Source organism: Agelaius tricolor, unplaced genomic scaffold (assembly GCF_023055355.1).
Source record: "Agelaius tricolor isolate 1412-34295 unplaced genomic scaffold, bAgeTri1.0.p SCAF_6, whole genome shotgun sequence".
Lineage (NCBI taxonomy): Eukaryota > Metazoa > Chordata > Aves > Passeriformes > Icteridae > Agelaius > Agelaius tricolor.
The window spans coordinates 53983763-54001111 of NW_027269266.1; the positions used below are offsets into that span (position 1 = coordinate 53983763).

The 17349-nt window shown below is 40.9% G+C and overlaps 1 protein-coding gene across 1 annotated transcript in view; it reads left to right on the plus strand.

Moving 5' to 3' along the window:
• Positions 1–17349, plus strand: part of PDE1C (phosphodiesterase 1C) — a 280006-nt gene that overhangs the window by 239677 nt on the left and 22980 nt on the right. Inside the window, exons 12-14 of the mRNA XM_071429853.1 lie at positions 3192–3273; positions 14511–14631; positions 15795–15970. Of these exons, the coding sequence (XP_071285954.1) occupies positions 3192–3273; positions 14511–14631; positions 15795–15970 (379 nt within the window). The remainder of the gene's footprint in view (positions 1–3191; positions 3274–14510; positions 14632–15794; positions 15971–17349) is intronic.

Consider the following 17349-nt stretch of genomic DNA (forward strand, 5'->3'; position numbering starts at 1 on the left):
ATGGCTAGGACCTGGAGGTTATTCTATACCACTTCACATAATTTTCCTGAGATGGGGGAAGGGCTTTCTTCTGGGTTGGGATAGTGTGGCAGCAGTCAGGTTGGGCTCCATGCTGAGCATCTGCATGTGAATCACTTGCTGTTCTTTGTACAATTTTGCTATTCATATTGTTGCAATTACAGTTTGTTTTCTTACCTCATTGCTGTTTCGGAGAGATTGTTCTTAATTCTGTATCTTTTTTTATGCCTTCAATTCTCCTTTCCAACTTTTCACTGCAGAGGGAGTGGAATGGGAAATAGGGAGTGAGCAAGTAGTGAGTTTTAAAGTTTTTAGTGGGAGCACTAAATTGGAGAATACTGTCCCTAAACCATGATATTGATAACTACTACTAGCCAAGGGGACTATGGTTGTAAGGAACCTGCTTGACCTAGGATTGGAAATGTATTTCCTTATGGTCACTTATTGCAGATCCTTTCCTTTCCCTTCTGCTAATTGTTCTTCAGAGACATAAAGCCTGACTTAACCTATATTAGAAAAGATCCCCAGCTCTGTTGATTTCCCAGTATTTTTAGATGTGGCATGGCATAGGTCTTGATACATCAAGTGACCATGCTGTAGATATGAAAGATTCTAAGTAAAAAATCAGGTTTTTTTATACTCAACATGTTTGAGCATCTCTTAAAGCAAACCTTAATTAATTAGTTCTACAAATGCATTTTAGCTAGCCATTAGGAAGCTGCTCAAACAGCTTAGAAACCAAGTGTCTTTCTGAGCAGTCACAAAGGCAGGCAGGTGTTCTTTCCAAGATAATTAGCCACTGTGGTTTTTAGAAGGTCTAAGGAGTAAGAGAAGAATTATGAGTTGGCATTGAGAGATGTTTTTTCTGAGTGACACAGCTGACACAGTAATGTTACTTAGAAATATTTCTGAGTTTAGTTTGTGTTTTACCCTGATATTTGTATATCAGGCTCCTAACATAAATCAGAATTGTTCTACAATAGAAGGATACTATTGCTTGTTGTTCCACACAAAATCCTAACAGAAAATATGCACCCCTTTTATGTATGTTATATTAACAAAAATAAGAATTCAGCTCTGATATCCACGGAAGCCTTTCTCTGCCTATGTTTCCTGAATATTTTAGCTTCTATTTGACATTAGTCAGAACACTGGCAAGAAGTTCAGCATAATTATAATGACCTGCTAATTTAAGTAAATTATTTTATAGTATATTTAACAGGCTATTTAAATTTGAATGCTCTGTGGGAGTACTGCAGCTGTGTCATCCTATACATATCTTCTCAACAGAAAGCAATGTTATAGAGTGACTGAATTAAAATAACAGGCCTTTTGGACCGTGTGACTTGAAAAACTGGAAAACTGGGAAATATGGGGTTATAACACTTGATCTTCTACCATCTTGTGATTCTAGAAAAGGACTTTCACTTCTGAGGGCTGGTAGGCATGCTTGGATTTATGTAGTTAAAATGTAAATGTAATCTAAAGGTAATGTGAAATGTTATGTTCACAGCATCATAGAATACCAGGTTGGAAGGAAGCTGAAGGATCATCTGGTCCAACCTTTCTCAGCAAAAGCACAGTCTAGATGATTCAGCACCTTGTACAGCTGAATTTTCAGAGTGTCCAATGCTGGGAATGCACCACTCCCCTGGGTGGATCATTTTAGTGGCTGATCTCATTGGGAAATTTTTTTGTCCTGTGTCTAATCAGAATCTCTTCAGGAGTAACTTGTATCCATTACCCCATATCTTTCCATGTGCCTCCTTGTAAAGTGGGGGTCTCCATCTTCTTTGTAGCCACCCTTTAAATACTGGAACCTGGTGATAAGGTCTCTTTTAAGTTTTCTTTTCTGAAGGCTTAACAATTGCAGCAAGGGCTGCAGTTCTCTCAGCCCTTTCTTACATGACAGGCTTCACAGTTGCTTCATCATCTCTGTAGCCCTTCTCTTGACACTCTCCAGCCTATCCACTTTTTTTTTTTTGCATGGGAGGACCAAAACTGAACACTGTATTCCAGCTGTGACCTGGCAGGTGCTGAGTAGAGTGGAATAATGATTTCACTATCTCTGCTGGTGATGCCCTTGTTGATGCAGCCCAAAATTCTGTTGTTTTCTTCACCAGAGGACCACATTTGTATTAGCTTTTAGTCCAACAGGACCCTCAGGTCCTTTTCCACAGAGCTGCTCCTCAGTTGGGTTGTTCCCAGCCTGTGTTGTGGTCCTAGATTATGTTTTCCCAGGGGTATCACCTTACATTTGTCCCTGTTGAACTTCATAAGGTTCTTGTAAGCCCACTCTTCCAGCCTATCCAGCTCTACCTGCAGGATGACTCTCCCCTTAGAAGTGTTCCATTTCCCACTTAGTTTGGTACCATCAGCAAACTTCACCAGGGTACACTTGATCCCATCATCCAGATCATTTGTAAAGATATTAAACAGCATCGGGTCCAGTATTGAATACTGGAGTATCCCACTTGTGACAGGTTGCAAGTTTGAAAAGACGCTACTTACCGCCACTTGCTGACAGACTGGGGCCTGTCAGTCAGTTCCCCACCTGCTGCACGGACCACTTGTCTATACTATAATGCATCAGCGTCTTTAGGAGGAGGCTATTGGAAACCATATAAAAAGTCTTGGAGATATCTGGGTAGACAATGTCCACAGCTTGTCCCAACATCAGCCAAGCAGGTTACTTTCTCATAGAAAACTTAGTGTTTTCTTTGGAAAAAATTACTAATCTGCATCCAGCCAGTCTTATATAAAAGACATACAAAGAACTGCAAGCCCTGAAAAATCAGTCCTGACAGTGATGTTTGCTCATCAAAGATTTGCTCTGAGAACCGAGCTCTCTGGAGAACTGCAGTGAGAAGCATTCTTGTGCTCAAGGGGTTTTTAGTTGGTGCATAGAAGTACTAAACAAGCAGGGAAAGGTCTAATGAAAAGTCACTGGAATCAAGATGCTTAATTCACTAAGCTCTCCTTGGACTATAACTTTTCCATTGAGACTCAAATTCTCCACAATTTATGCTAAAAAACCCCAATCTAAACAAAATCCAAACTTAATTAAAGAAAGTAAAATGAAAGGCTTTTACAGTCATGACATAATATAGTGTCTTGTAAAAGTGCAATGTGTCTTGTCTTTTTAAAATTTCTTCTCAATTTTTTTTCTCCAGGGTGACAAGGAAGCAGAACTAGGGCTGCCCTTCTCTCCACTATGTGATCGGACATCTACTATGGTTGCTCAGTCTCAAATAGGTATGTCCCTTTTGGTGCATACGAGGTAGCATCTTAAAAGAAAAACTTCATCTTCTCAATAGTACTAAGATCCTAGTAATATAATTTGGAATTATGTTAAAGAGAGGAAATAAGGCACAATGGCATTATTTTCCCCAGATCAACAATTCAAAGAGGAGCCATTAAATTTATGGTGATGGTTCCAATACAGTATTCAAATTACCTCTGATGTGTTTGCAGAAATAACTACAGTACCTGGTTATGACACTCACTCCATGTTTTTGTGATTTGTGAAGACAGGGCACACATGAGAATATCATGTGAATGAATGTCATTGGTGTATATGAAAATGTAATGTCAGTTCCTTTGATGACCTGGACAAAATATTTTATTCCTTTCACCCTTTCCCTCCCAATGCTTTAAACCAAACATTATTTTTCACTGAAGCCAAGCAACCAGCAAATCTTTTTCTGTGCCACCAATTCAGAAAAAGAGACCTTTTTACAGAGTCGCGAACAGCACTTTCTCTATCTCTTCTTCAGTTACTGAGTGAAAAAGTAGGGGAAGCATGAGGCAACAAGCCTCACATTTAGTGAAAGAACAAGAGGGGCTAGTAAAACTATTCAGGGGGCTTGATACAATGAAGAGAACATGGAAAAGGTGGATTTGTGGGTGGATTTTATACCTTTGAAGTAAGTGAAGAAGATAGATGAACATGTTCCAGCCTCAACTGGAGTATAGGTAGCTAAATGGAATGAAAAAGGAAAGATAACATGGATGCTAAAATAGAGAGAACTGAAAAAACCAGAAAGATAGAAAACATATTAAAGAAAGCAAATAAAAATTTAAAGCAAGAAATTTCTCTCAAATAATGAAACAAAAATTTCCCTGAATCTAGGAAACTAGAAATTCATATCTTTGGCTAAGAGCTATTTCTGTTTAAAATTATTTCATTGTTCCTGGTAAGCAAGCCATTATCTCAGAGAGAGCATCCCAGACTTTCCTGGCTTTGGAAATTTAGACATTTCACCTAAGAATCTGAGTTTGAAGAGCCCTATACAAGCCTGGCCTGGTTACCAGGCTTGTAGCATTTACTCCTCTGGAACAATAACCTACCAGAAATTGTGTGTTCAGCCAGTAGCTCAGTGGAGGAAAGCAGCAACAAACTTGAAGTGCTACAGTTTCAGCTGAAACTCATGTTGAAGACTCCTAGACATAGGCTTGTTGCTGTGCTGCGGGAGAAAAAAAACTCTCCCTCTCTGGTTGATGTGAGAGCAGTTACAGGTAGATACTTCTCTTACACATCTGTTTTATCAGCTTTCAGATACGTTCCTCACTCCTTACAGGGAAGAGGAGTTTTGCTTTCCCCTCTACATAGCATTGTGTATGCTCGGGAACCCGTTTTCCTGGTCCTCTCCTTTTGGGCTCTTTTGCTCAGGAAGACCAGAAGAGGAAAGAATCTTCTGTTCTGATGCCCCTTGTGTCAAGCTACTGCAAAATTATTGTTATATTAAACCATCAGAAATACAATTTACCTTAGAGGCACTTGTCAGTAGGCAAAGGCAGGCTTATTTAGTCATATACTATTTCATTTGTACAGTTTAGTAATCCATTGACATTAATAGACTACTCTTTATTTTTGCCTTCTACCATTATAAAATTATTAATTTCTCAGTCTGCTGCACTTTTTGACAGTGTCTTTCTTTATGTCCCTTTTGTTAAATTGCAACCACCTGTTTTCTGGCTATCTGCTGAGATAAGACTTTCAAAGTTGTAGGCTAGATTCTCAGACAAATAATCTCCTTTCATTTATTTATTTACCCAATTAATAGTCTCAAAAAATGTTTCCTGGAATAGTAATTACATTTCTTTGCAGAAGTAAGTTCTTACTGAATTCCAAATTGTGCTATTATATGGTTGGACTTGACGATCTTAAAGGTCCTTCCAACCTTAGTGGTTCTATGACTGTCATCTGCACTAAGCCATCAATTCTCATAAATTAAAAACTTTTGTTCTTAGTGAAATATAATTGTGCTTTTGGTTCTATCAAGGACACAGTCTAGAAATTGTGTTCTAGTGGCTCAATTTGTTTGTAGTTGCTGGTTTGCTGCTGTAAGGTCACTGTAGATGCAACAACAGTGGGCACACATTTTCACTAATTAAAGATTCTCACAAACACAGATGGCAGGTTTTGGCAGTATGGTTTATGAAATTAAGCAATCCAACAGAATAAAAAAACTCCTCAAAGGAAAGAATGTGTTTCTCCTGTTGTGTCAGGTTATGAAAAAAATTGTTCAGTTTAAACTGAAATAAAAACCCCATGAATATAAATTATTGAACTTTATTTTGAAAACCTATTAATGTTAACAATGATGACCAATTTACCATCCCTTTTCTTATTCAACAGAATGAGTATGGCAAATGTTTCTGTACTATAGTGAAGTACAAAAACTGGGAGAGTTATGTTTGGAAGTCAAGCTGCTTGTTCAGAGTGGGGGAGAGAAAAAACTGCAAAGAAAACCAGACCAAGACTTTAATATTTTCCAACAAGCATATCAGGAGCTAAAACTTCTCTGGCTCAAACTCTAGGAAACTTGTGTAACTGAAGATCAACCTTTATTGTCATTGTCCTCTTTCACAGCTGATATATGCAAGAGTATGATATTTTTTTTGTCCTTTTACTATCAAGAAATAAAAATGCACTTTCAGAAAACAGTGGATGAAGGCTAATGAGTGCATGCTGCTGATTTTTTGTTTTATGGTGAACTTTAAAGAAGCTGTCCTCTACCCATTTTTTTCAATGTTGATGCTCACAGGTATAGCGAGTGAACACTAGGCATATGCCTAGAATTCACTCTTAGCATGCAGTATTAACTGGTAAAATCATCTTAGTCTCTAGCATACAGAAGTGTTTATCATGTTCATTCTGTTGAAGGAGAAAAAGGATGATAAACTGGTCATTACCATTAATAGGTTTTAAAACTCAGGCTCATTTGATATTCAGGGTTTTAAATAGCAAACTAAATTACTGTATTTAAATCTCAGTGTCTTTAGGTAAAGAGGAAGAGGAAACAAGGAGAGCAAAGCATGTGGGAATACGGCAAAAGTTACATAATGCTTAATAAAGTCCTAATTTTTTTCTACAATGGCAGATTATGATTCCAACTGTATTATAATCCCTATTTTGAAGTAACATAGTTGAATAACTTATTAATGTTACAGGTAATACAGAAAAAAAATGCCACTTACCAAAGAAAAGCTGTCCTATGTATTTGAGTTTGTTTACCTGTGGTCCCTTTTGGGACCTCTGCTCACCTTGGTTGATGAGATGCAAGACCTCTCATGGGGAAAACTTGATTCTTAAACACAAATGTTTAATGTGTTTATGTGTAACTGTTCAGTATCTCACGAAACAGATCCCACCATCCTGCTGCTGAAGTTAGTGACACATTCATCTGTCTGGTATCAGAGATTTGCATGTCTCAGGGTTTTTAGTGGTGAAGGAGCAAATGGCAGTGGTATTACTTGCTGAGCAGCATGACAAGGTACTATGACTTGGGTTTTTTTGGTCATTAAGAGGTAAATAAGTTTTTGAGTGAAGGAGAATAGAAGAGACATATAGACAGCCAGACACACAAATGCCACAAATGCATAAATCAAGTTCTCATAATCCTTTAGGATTCCTGTGGCACGTTTAACACTGTTATAAGTCGGTTGCTTAAAAAAATTACATTAATTTTGCTGGGACTATCTGCATTGTGGTCTAGCATACAATTTTCTGTTCAAGCTTTATACTGCATGCATTTCTGATTAGCTACCTACAGCACTAAGTAATTTCATAAATGAAGTACTAAAAGAATTAGGGAAATATGTAAGCTACTCACTTCCACATTTTATTCATGTAGCTTGGGTTGGAAATGGAAGATGTGGCTTGGGGTGTGTATTCTATTGCCATCTGTTAGAGGTGGAGCAGTTAACTTCTGTTAATTTGACCACCTGTTAAAACCAGGTGGGGCAGTTTTCTTTATCTCTTCCACAACCAATCCTCCCTCCAGAAAATATCTTCCGTTAATGGACCATTGAGTCTTACTTCGTGACTGATAAAATTACATCATCCCATTGTGAAATGCTCCACCCAGGGGGAGGAGCCAAGCATTCCTACCTGGATATAATCTGAGATTTGAAACACCAGAGTCAGCCTTTCCACTGGATTCCCAGAGAAGCAGCTTTCTTTTCCACTGGATTCCCAAAGGAAGACCAGGCCCATCTTCACCACCACTGGATCTTCAGAAGAAAACTACACCCTTCTACAGGATCACTGCTTTCAAAAGAACCATATCTATCACTCCAAGACAACTGCAGCCACCATTTAATCAGACTACTACCACCACCCTGACTGACAGTGAGTCAGGTCATATTCTGACTCTGTCAGTGTTGTTTTGTATTACTGCATTTTTATTTCACTTTTATTTTTTCCCTGATAAAGAATTGTTATTCCTACTCCCATATCTTTGCCTAAGAGCCCTCAATTTCAAAATTATAATAATTCAGAGGGAGGGGGTTTACATTCTTTATTTCAAGGGAGCCTCCTGCTTTCGTTAGCTGACACCTGTCTTTTCAAACCAAGACAAATTTTGGCACCCAGCATGAGGCTTGAGGGCATTGAGAGAAAAAGGGTAGAAAAAGGAATAACAGTTCTTAAATAATATAGTTTTTGTGTGCTGGACATAGAGACATAGAAGGTTCTTTAGGTGTCCTTATGTGGTCTAGCTTACCCTGGTAAGGGTATGTGGTCATGGCTATATTTCTTCCATTTGCAGGGTACGTGGTCATGGCTATATTTCTCCCATTTGCAGGGAGAAATATCAAAACATGGGTCCTATAACTAAGGCTACTGTGGCTGTTATCCAGTTTAGGGGTTAATAAGGTGAGAAAATCATGGTTTTTTAACTTCCTCTGGAAGGCGGGCACATCACACACTAAGTGTATTTTTTGGGAGTTACTACAATAATGTTACTGTGACTAAATTACAGTGGGGCAAATTTTCTCCCAACCCTTCAAACGGCTCTTTGGGTCTGCCCCACCAGTTTTCAATGATATCATACAGTGAGTGGTGTTTCTGATATGCCCATTCTATTTACCATTCAGAGATAGGGAAGATTGATTTGGAAAACCACCCTGATATCTACCCCAGAAAATAGGGATGCTGCCCCAGAACCTGCTGCTGCTCCAGAGACTAGGGATACTGCCCTACTGCATGACCCTGCCCCACAGCCTGCCTTAGAAATCAACCACCCAGACTGGGTGGGAATTCTGGTGAAGGAGATAGCCAGGTGCTGAAGGAGTACATTTCCCCAGATGGTGAGAATCCCTCCCCCTGCCTCAAAGAGGGAGAGTCTAATAGTGCAGCAATGAAACCCACAGACATTACAACTGTCCAGGTTCCAGATGAACTGCAAGGGCAGTCACAGCCAGCAGCAGTCACCCCTGTGGAAATCAGGAAGTCTAAAATGAAATCAGAGCACCCAGATAAGGATAAGAAAGGAGGGCCCTCACAAGCCACAGGAGAGTCAGAGATTGTGGTTATCTCTGAGTCCTTGCCATATGAAAGTCTCTGTAATCTGCACAAAGACATTGTACAATGGGGATGTGAGGCATATACAACCTGGTTACTTCAGGTCTGGTATCTTATGGGTACAAGTGTGCCACTGGTTGGTGGTGAGGCCACCATCAGGCCAGGAATTTAGGGTCCTTGACCCAGGACTCAGGTGTGAATCAGATATTCGTAAGGGAACCAGGGTCCCTTTCCCTCTGGGAGCAGCTTTTAATGAGTGTAAGAGAGGTTTGTCCACAGAGAGAGAATGCAGGAGTACCATCATAGAATGCACTGGAAGACCCTTGAGGAAGGGATCCAACAGCTGAGAGAAGTGGCAGTACTGAAAGCACTCTTTGGAAAGGACGGACAGCATGATAAAGACCCTGACAAGGTCAGGAGAACAGGGCAAATGTTTGGAAATCTGGCAAATCTAGGGTCATCTCAATACATCACCTTCATTGCAATGATTAATGCTGATAACAACCGAGAGAAAGTGTGTTCTGTCGCCAACAAGCTTAGAAATTACGAGAGTATGATCAATGGCCCAATGCAGGCTCATGTCTCTGCCGTGGTTAAGGAACTCGAAGAGGAGTTTAAAAAGGAGATGAGGGAGATGAGGGAAGAGGTGAGGAAGATTAATGCAGCACCAGTGCAATTCATAGGCCCCGAAGTCAGAGCCCAACATCCCCCAGCTAGAGACAGGGTACACTCCACAAGCTGACCTCTAGTTCTTCCTGCACGACCATAGGGAAGACATGGGAAGGTGGGATGGGAAACCTACTTCTGTCCTGGCAGCATGGGTTCATCAGCTCAAGGAGGGAAACACTAACAAAGGGAGTTCCACAAAAATGAAGGTAGCCTCAGCCTCCCATGACTGAGCTACTGGGTATGATCAGTCAGATCCCCTTGAAGGTATGTATGCCCAGGAAAGAAATAATAACTGGGGCTACAGGGGCCCTGCCTCTAGCCAGGAAGAGGCACAGGAAAACTGAGTCTTTTGGATGGTATAGATCTGATGGCCTAGCACATCAGGGCCACAAAAATATGAAGCGTTAGCTGATACTGGTGCTCAATGTACCCTAATGCCATGTGGGGGCAGAACTTGTTTCCACTGCCAGAGTAATGGGGGGATCACAGAAATTGACCCTGTTAGAAGCCAAGGTGAGCCTGACTAGGAAGGAGTGGCAGAAACATCCTATTGTGACCAGCTCAAAGGCCCCATGTGTTCTGGGCGTAGACTTCCTCCTGAATGGCTATCACAAAGACCCAAAGGGACTCAGGTGGGCTTTTAGAATAGCTGCTGTAGAAGCTGAGGACATTAAGCAACTAAACACCTTACTGGGACTATCAGAAAACCCATCTGCAGCAGGACTTGTGGAGGTGGAAGAGCAACAAGTACCAATTACCACCTCGACTGTGCACTGCTGGCAGTATGGGGTGAATCAAGATGCTGTGATCCCCATCCACAAAATGATCCATGAGCTGGAGAGCCAAGGGGTGGTCAGAAAGGCCCAATCACTCTTCAACAGTCCTATTTGTCCTGTGTGCAAGTTTGGAGATTGACTGTAGACTATCATGGCTTGAATGAAGTGACTTCACTGCTGAGCGCTGCCATGACAGACATGCTGGAACTTCATACAAGCTCAAGTCCAAGGCAGCAAAGTGGTACGCCAATATTGAGGTTACTAACGCATTTTTCTCCATTTCTCTGGCCACAGAGTGCAGGCTTCAGTTTGCCTTCAACTGAAGGGGTGTGCAGTACACCTGGAACCAACTGCCCCAGGGGTGGAAACACAGCCCCACCATCCGCCATGGACTGATCCCAGCTACAATGGAAAAGGGTGAGGCTCCAGAACATCTGCAGTCAATCAATGACATCATTATGTGGGAGAACACACCAGCAGAAATGTTTGAGAAAGAAGAGAAAATCATCCAGATTCTGCTGGAAGCCAGCTTCGCCATCAAAAAGAGCAAAATCAAAGGACCTGCCTGAGAGATCAAGTTCCTGGGAGTAAATTGGAAAGACAGACACTGTCAGATTCTCACTGAAGTCATCAACAAGATCACCGCAATGTCTCCACCAACCAGCACCAGCAGGCTTTCCTAGGTGCCATAGGTTTTTGAAGAATGCACATTCCAGAATACAGCCCAATTGTGAGCCCTCTCTACCTGGTTACCTGCTAGAAGAATGATTTCCAATGGGGCCCTGAACAGCAATAAGCCTTTGCCCAGATCAAGCAGGAAATCACTCATGTGGTAGCCCTTGGCCCAGTCAGGTCAGGACCAGAGTGAAGAATGTGCTTGACTCCGCAGCTGGTAACAATGGTTTGTCCTGAAGCCTTTGGCAGAAGGTGCTTGGGGAGATTTGAGGCTGACCACTGGGATTCTGGAGCTGAAGTTATAGAGGTCTGAAATCAACTACACTCCCACAGAAAAGGAAATCTTGGCCGCCTGTGAAGGAGTTCAAGTGGCCTCAGAGGTGACTGGCACAGAAGCACAGCTCCTCCTGGCACCCTGACTACCCATGCTGGTGTAGATGTTTAAAGGAAAGGTTTCCTGTACCCACTATGCCACCTACAATCACATGGAGCAAGTGGATTGCCCTCATCACACAGCACACCCATACTGGAAACCTGAATCACCCTGGGATTTTAGAAATAATTACAAACTGGCTGGAAGGTGAAAACTTTAATCTCACTGACAAAAAGGAGCAAGAACAAGTGACATGGGCTGAAGAAGCTCCACCATACAACCATCTACCAGCTGAGGAAACACACTACGCTCTTTTCAGTGATAGTTCCTGTCACATTATAGGGACGAAGCAAAAGTGGAAAGCATCCGTATGGAGCCCCACACAAGGGGGGGGGGCTTCTTCTCAGGTAGATCAAATCAACTTACTGAACTCAAGGCCATTCAGCTGGCCCTGGACATTGCAGAAAGAAAAGAAAAGAAAAGAAAAGAAAAGAAAAGAAAAGAAAAGAAAAGAAAAGAAAAGAAAAGAAAAGAAAAGAAAAGAAAAGAAAAGAAAAGAAAAGAAAAGAAAAGAAAAGAAAAGAAAAGAAAAGAAAAGAAAAGAAAAGAAAAGAAAAGAGTGGCCAAAGCTATAGCTTTATACCAATTTGTGGATGGCAGCCAATGCTCTGTGAGGCTAGCTGTAAAGGTGGAAAAAGGCCAACTGGCAGCATAGAGGAAAACAAATATGGGGTGCTGATGAGCGGAACGACATTACCACTCTGGCAGAGAAGCTACCTGTAGAAGTCTGTCGTGTAGTTGCCCATGTCCCCAAGAGTCGGGCTAATGAGGTACACCAAAACAAAGAGCAAATAGATCAGGCTGCAAAGATAGAGGTGTCAAAGATAGACTTAGATTTGCAACATAAGGGGGAGTTGTTCCTAGCCCAATGGGCCCATGATGCCAGGTTATCACTACCTATAAGTGGGCATGAAACTGAGGGGTGGATCTAACCAGACAGTATGTCTCAGGTTATCCATGACTGTGAGACATATGCTGAAATCAAGCAGGCCAAGCAAGTGAAGCCCATATGGTGGTGGTCCAAATATAAGTATGGGGAGGCCTGGCAGATTGACTACATCTCACTGCCCCAGACATGCCAAAGCAAGCGCTATGTGCTGACCATGGTAGAAGCCACCACTGGATAGTTAGAGACCTACCCTGTGCCTCACAATACTGCCCACAACACCATCTTGGGTCTAGAAAAGCAAGTGCTGTAGAGACATGGCACCCCTGAGAGGATCAAGTCGGACAACAGGACCCATTTCAAGAACAGTCTTATCAACACCTGGGCCAGGGAACATGGTTGAATGGATATCATATCCCTTATTCTGCGCCAGCTGCCAGGAAAGTTGAACAGTGCAATGGACTACTTAAGACTACCCTGAAGGCGCTTGGTGGGGGAACTTTTAGAAATTGGGAAATTAACTTAGCAAAAGTCACCTGGATGGTCAACACCCAGGTGTTGATGGTCCATCAATTGAGCTGGTCCTGCCCAGTCTGAACTCTTGTACACAGTACATGGAGACAAAGTTCCTGTGGTACACATGAAAGGTATTTTAGGAAAGACTGTCCGGATTAATCCTATCTCAGGCAAAGGCAAACCCATCCATGGGATTGTTCTTGCTCCAGGACCTGGTTACACTTGGTGGGTAATGCAGAAAGATGGAGAAGCCCATTGTGTACTACAGGGAAACCTAGTCTTAAGTAAGAATTGTGTGTAAGGATCCATTGGGTAGAGTATATTGATTTGGGTACAATGCAGATGGTACTAGAATAAGGGGTGGATAATATCTTGGGTTGGAAATGGAAGATGTGGCTTGGGGTGTGTATTCTATTGCCATCTGTTAGAGGTGGAGCAGTTAACTTCTGTTAATTTGACCACCTGTTAAAACCAGGTGGGGCAGTTTTCTTTATCTCTTCCACAACCAATCCTCCCTCCAGAAAATATCTTCCGTTAATGGACCATTGAGTCTTACTTCGTGACTGATAAAATTACATCATCCCATTGTGAAATGCTCCACCCAGGGGGAGGAGCCAAGCATTCCTACCTGGATATAATCTGAGATTTGAAACACCAGAGTCAGCCTTTCCACTGGATTCCCAAAGGAAGACCAGGCCCATCTTCACCACCACTGGATCTTCAGAAGAAAACTACACCCTTCTACAGGATCACTGCTTTCAAAAGAACCATATCTATCACTCCAAGACAACTGCAGCCACCATTTAATCAGACTACTACCACCACCCTGACTGACAGTGAGTCAGGTCATATTCTGACTCTGTCAGTGTTGTTTTGTATTACTGCATTTTTATTTCACTTTTATTTTTTCCCTGATAAAGAATTGTTATTCCTACTCCCATATCTTTGCCTAAGAGCCCCCAGTTTCAAAATTATAATAATTCAGAGGGAGGGGGTTTACATTCTTTATTTCAAGGGAGCCTCCTGCTTTTGTTAGCTAACACCTGGCCTTTCAAACCAAGACATCATACAATTTAGATTTTCCTTCTCTCATAACCTTATGTCCACAGAGCTCTTCAGTCTGCATTTCCCGACATTCACATCAGAACCCATATTAATTTCTGTCAAACTATATACTGAAGTAGAAAATATTTTGGTCTTTATTTTTTCTCTCTTTTTTTTTAACATTAAAAAATGTGGGAAAAGCATCTAGATCTCTTTTATTGTCAGCAAGAGAAAACTGTCCAAGCACTGAGGAGAGGAAATTCACAGCAACATATTGATGTTGTAAGTAAGGGAGGGTCAAGGTTATTGGTATTATTGCTGTTTCTTCTTTGAGAGAGTTCTTCTTTTAAGGTGAACTTTAAGTTTTATCGAAATTTACTAGGAATTTGACTTTAATATCACACTACTCCTCTTATAAAACAAGTCTTGATGAGTTTATGTTCTGATTTGCCAGAATTTCCTTCCAATGTTTAAATATGTTCCTTTCATTGAATGCTATATTGAGGGTCTTGGGTCAGGGATTAATGTATAATTCAGTTTTCCCTTTCTAGTATTTGCCCGTCCTTCTTTCAAGGTATATTTTTTTTACTGTCATTTACAGTGTGGTCATCTGTATTCACTGAAGCAGAGATTCCACATAAATCTTCCCCTTGCCTGCTTGACTCTGCTTGTGTTTCTGCTCAGGTTTCATTGATTTCATTGTGGAACCCACCTTTACTGTGCTGACCGATATGACAGAGAAAATTGTGACTCCGCTAATTGATGAAGCTTCCCTCTCCGGCATGTCTGGATTTAGGCGTTCCAGGTGAATAACCTTGCACCCTGTCCCTTCATTCTATGAGTTGCCATTGCAGTCAACTGCCCTGATTTCCCCCCTCTTCAGTGTATGTCTTTCTTGTGGCTTAAAGACCCATATCTGCATTGTCAACACTGCAACTCACCTCGTGAGGTAACTTTGCGCAGGGAAAGTGCAGCCTGGAGGAGGTCCAAGAGGGAGGAGGGTGGCATCAGCCTGAGTCATACCTTCTAAGGCAAGGAGCACAAATGGTTGTAGCCATGCAATCAGATACACTCTCAGTGCTCTCTTAGTCACTGTCAGAGAGAATGTAATGAGAGTAATTGGGAGGAACTTGTTTCTCCACACCTAGAAGTATGAATGGGATTGAAACAGAAATGGTAGCTGGAAAGAATAAGCACACTTTTGTGACAGTATGTAGGGTTATGCAAATCCGCAAAGAATCACCACAATTCACCTGGAGTTTAGGTGTGGGAAGTCTTGGACCATTCAACCTGTACTGCTGTTTTTGAGATACTACCCTTTTAGTAGTTTAATTGACAAGGCATATCTTGGAATTCAAATGCCACATGGCTAGTGATCCCTAGAGTAGGGCTATCAATTCAGGATTCGCTCTCCCAGGTGACTTTGCTCTTGGGCAAACAAAGACCAAACACTAATATCTTTCTATGTCAGTAATCATGCTGTCTTTGTTAAAATGTTCACAATAAAGCATCAAAAGTCAACTGTAGGATCTGTAACAGAAATGAATGCCTAAGCCTCAGGTGAGATCCCCAAGCCCTTGACAGAGATTTACCTGTGCCTAATACCTGCCATTGGTGAAATTTAGCAGACTCCTTCTGTGACATATTTGATTCCTAGAATTGGCTGACTCTCCAGTAATATTTAGGGAGTGGAGATACACAAAAAAAGTAGTTACAGCACTTAGTGAGAATGAATGCCAAAAAATAAGAGGGGGAAAAGCAGCCCTTTATTTCTAATACTGGCTCAGGTTGTACTCTTTACTTTAACATTGGTTGTCCTGGGGTGGAAGAGATGGGAAGGATAAGGGATTCAAGCTTAGTTTTTCCAGGGTAGCTCTGTTATCTGACTTCCAACCATTATTCTTTCTTAGCTGTATTTGAGCGTATGGGATGCTAATTTCTTTTGTGTTTTGTGATACTGTGTCCTAGTTTGAATAGCATTAGTCACTCTGAAGTAAAAAGATCAAGTGTCAAGAGCACTGGGTCCGAAGGAAGTGCCTCACTCAACTGCTCCATACTCACTGTGGACTTCAAATGTTTTAAAGCCACCTGGACTGAGGTGGTACAGCAGAACAGGGAGAAATGGAAAGCACAAGCCACCAAAGGTAACAGCCAGGCTTCTTAGTGAAAGAATAAAATTCTGTTGACCTCTTCTTCCTCTAACTCATCTTCAGTCTGACCATTCTCAAACTGTTAGTTTGAAAGAATCCACCTATTGAGTTCAATAACCCACTCTGAATTCAGAAAGATAGAAACATTGTGACTCATCTGTGCCTTATATTCTTCTTATACTGTGTAAGTGTACATAACAAATAGAATGTGAACAATGGGAAGAGAAAAAAATTTAAAGGGAATTCCCCTAAAGTCACAGATCAGACTCAGTGGGTGCAAAAATAGTTGGAATGGTATTTGTAAATCTAGATTTATCTATATTTATAGATAAATATAGATATAGATAAAAATAGATAAATGTATTTATATATTTATTAATTGTTCAGGTTGCAAAGAGGTGGTACTTTTAGAGATGGGTGGTAGTTGGGGGATAGTTCAGAGGAGAAGGACAGAATATTCACAGCTGGTTTCATATTTCTGGTGATAACTTGGAAAATTAATTAGGAAGTAAGCTGAAACTGTGTGATGTCATCAGTCTGGGAAGGACTGCTAATATTTCAGAAGAATATGAGGGCTGTGTTGGTTGAAGGTTGACTAAGGTTCAATACTGTCAGGAAACTGAAAAACATCCTGACCAACATCCACCACTGAAAAAAACCAACCAACAAAGCAAAGCAACACTCCCCACATACACACACTAAAATCTCCTCAAAAGACTTTGCTTCTAAGAGCCCTTTGGCATTCTTATCACCTTTTCAGCAGCGATAAGGCCCTCAGTGTTATTCTGTGTCCAGTTTTGGCCACCGCAGTTGAAAAAACATATGAACTAGTTGTAGACAATGCAGAGTACAGCAATGAAAATTATGATAACTTGTTTATAGCTAAGAAAGTGTATAGCTGAAAGCAGTTTTTTGAAGATTACTGAAGCTGCAAAATAAGGAAACTATTTTTTATTCAAAACCATTAAGAGGAGCAACAAGTGGCAGGTTATTATAGACATTATTATAATGTCTAATAAGTTAGACATTAGCAAATCTCTATTATTTGAGATATTTTGGAAATACTGAGAGCCATCTTTTGAGAATTATTTAGGTATAATTTTCCCTCAGCTCAAGGGTATGAATGATTGTGCAAGGTATCTTAGAGCCCTTAGGTGATTTAGATCAGATTTGGAGCAAAAAAAAGAAGGAATAGGTCACTGTTTTTTCTTTTCTCCATGAAACTGTGATACAATTCTCTGATCTGAATGGTTGTTGCTCAATCTCTTATTTAATGGAGTTGTTTTATTTCATATAAATGGAAGGAGTTTGATTTTAATGTAATATGTGACTGTGATTTAGGGATTTGGCACAGCTCTCCAAAGTGTCAGAGC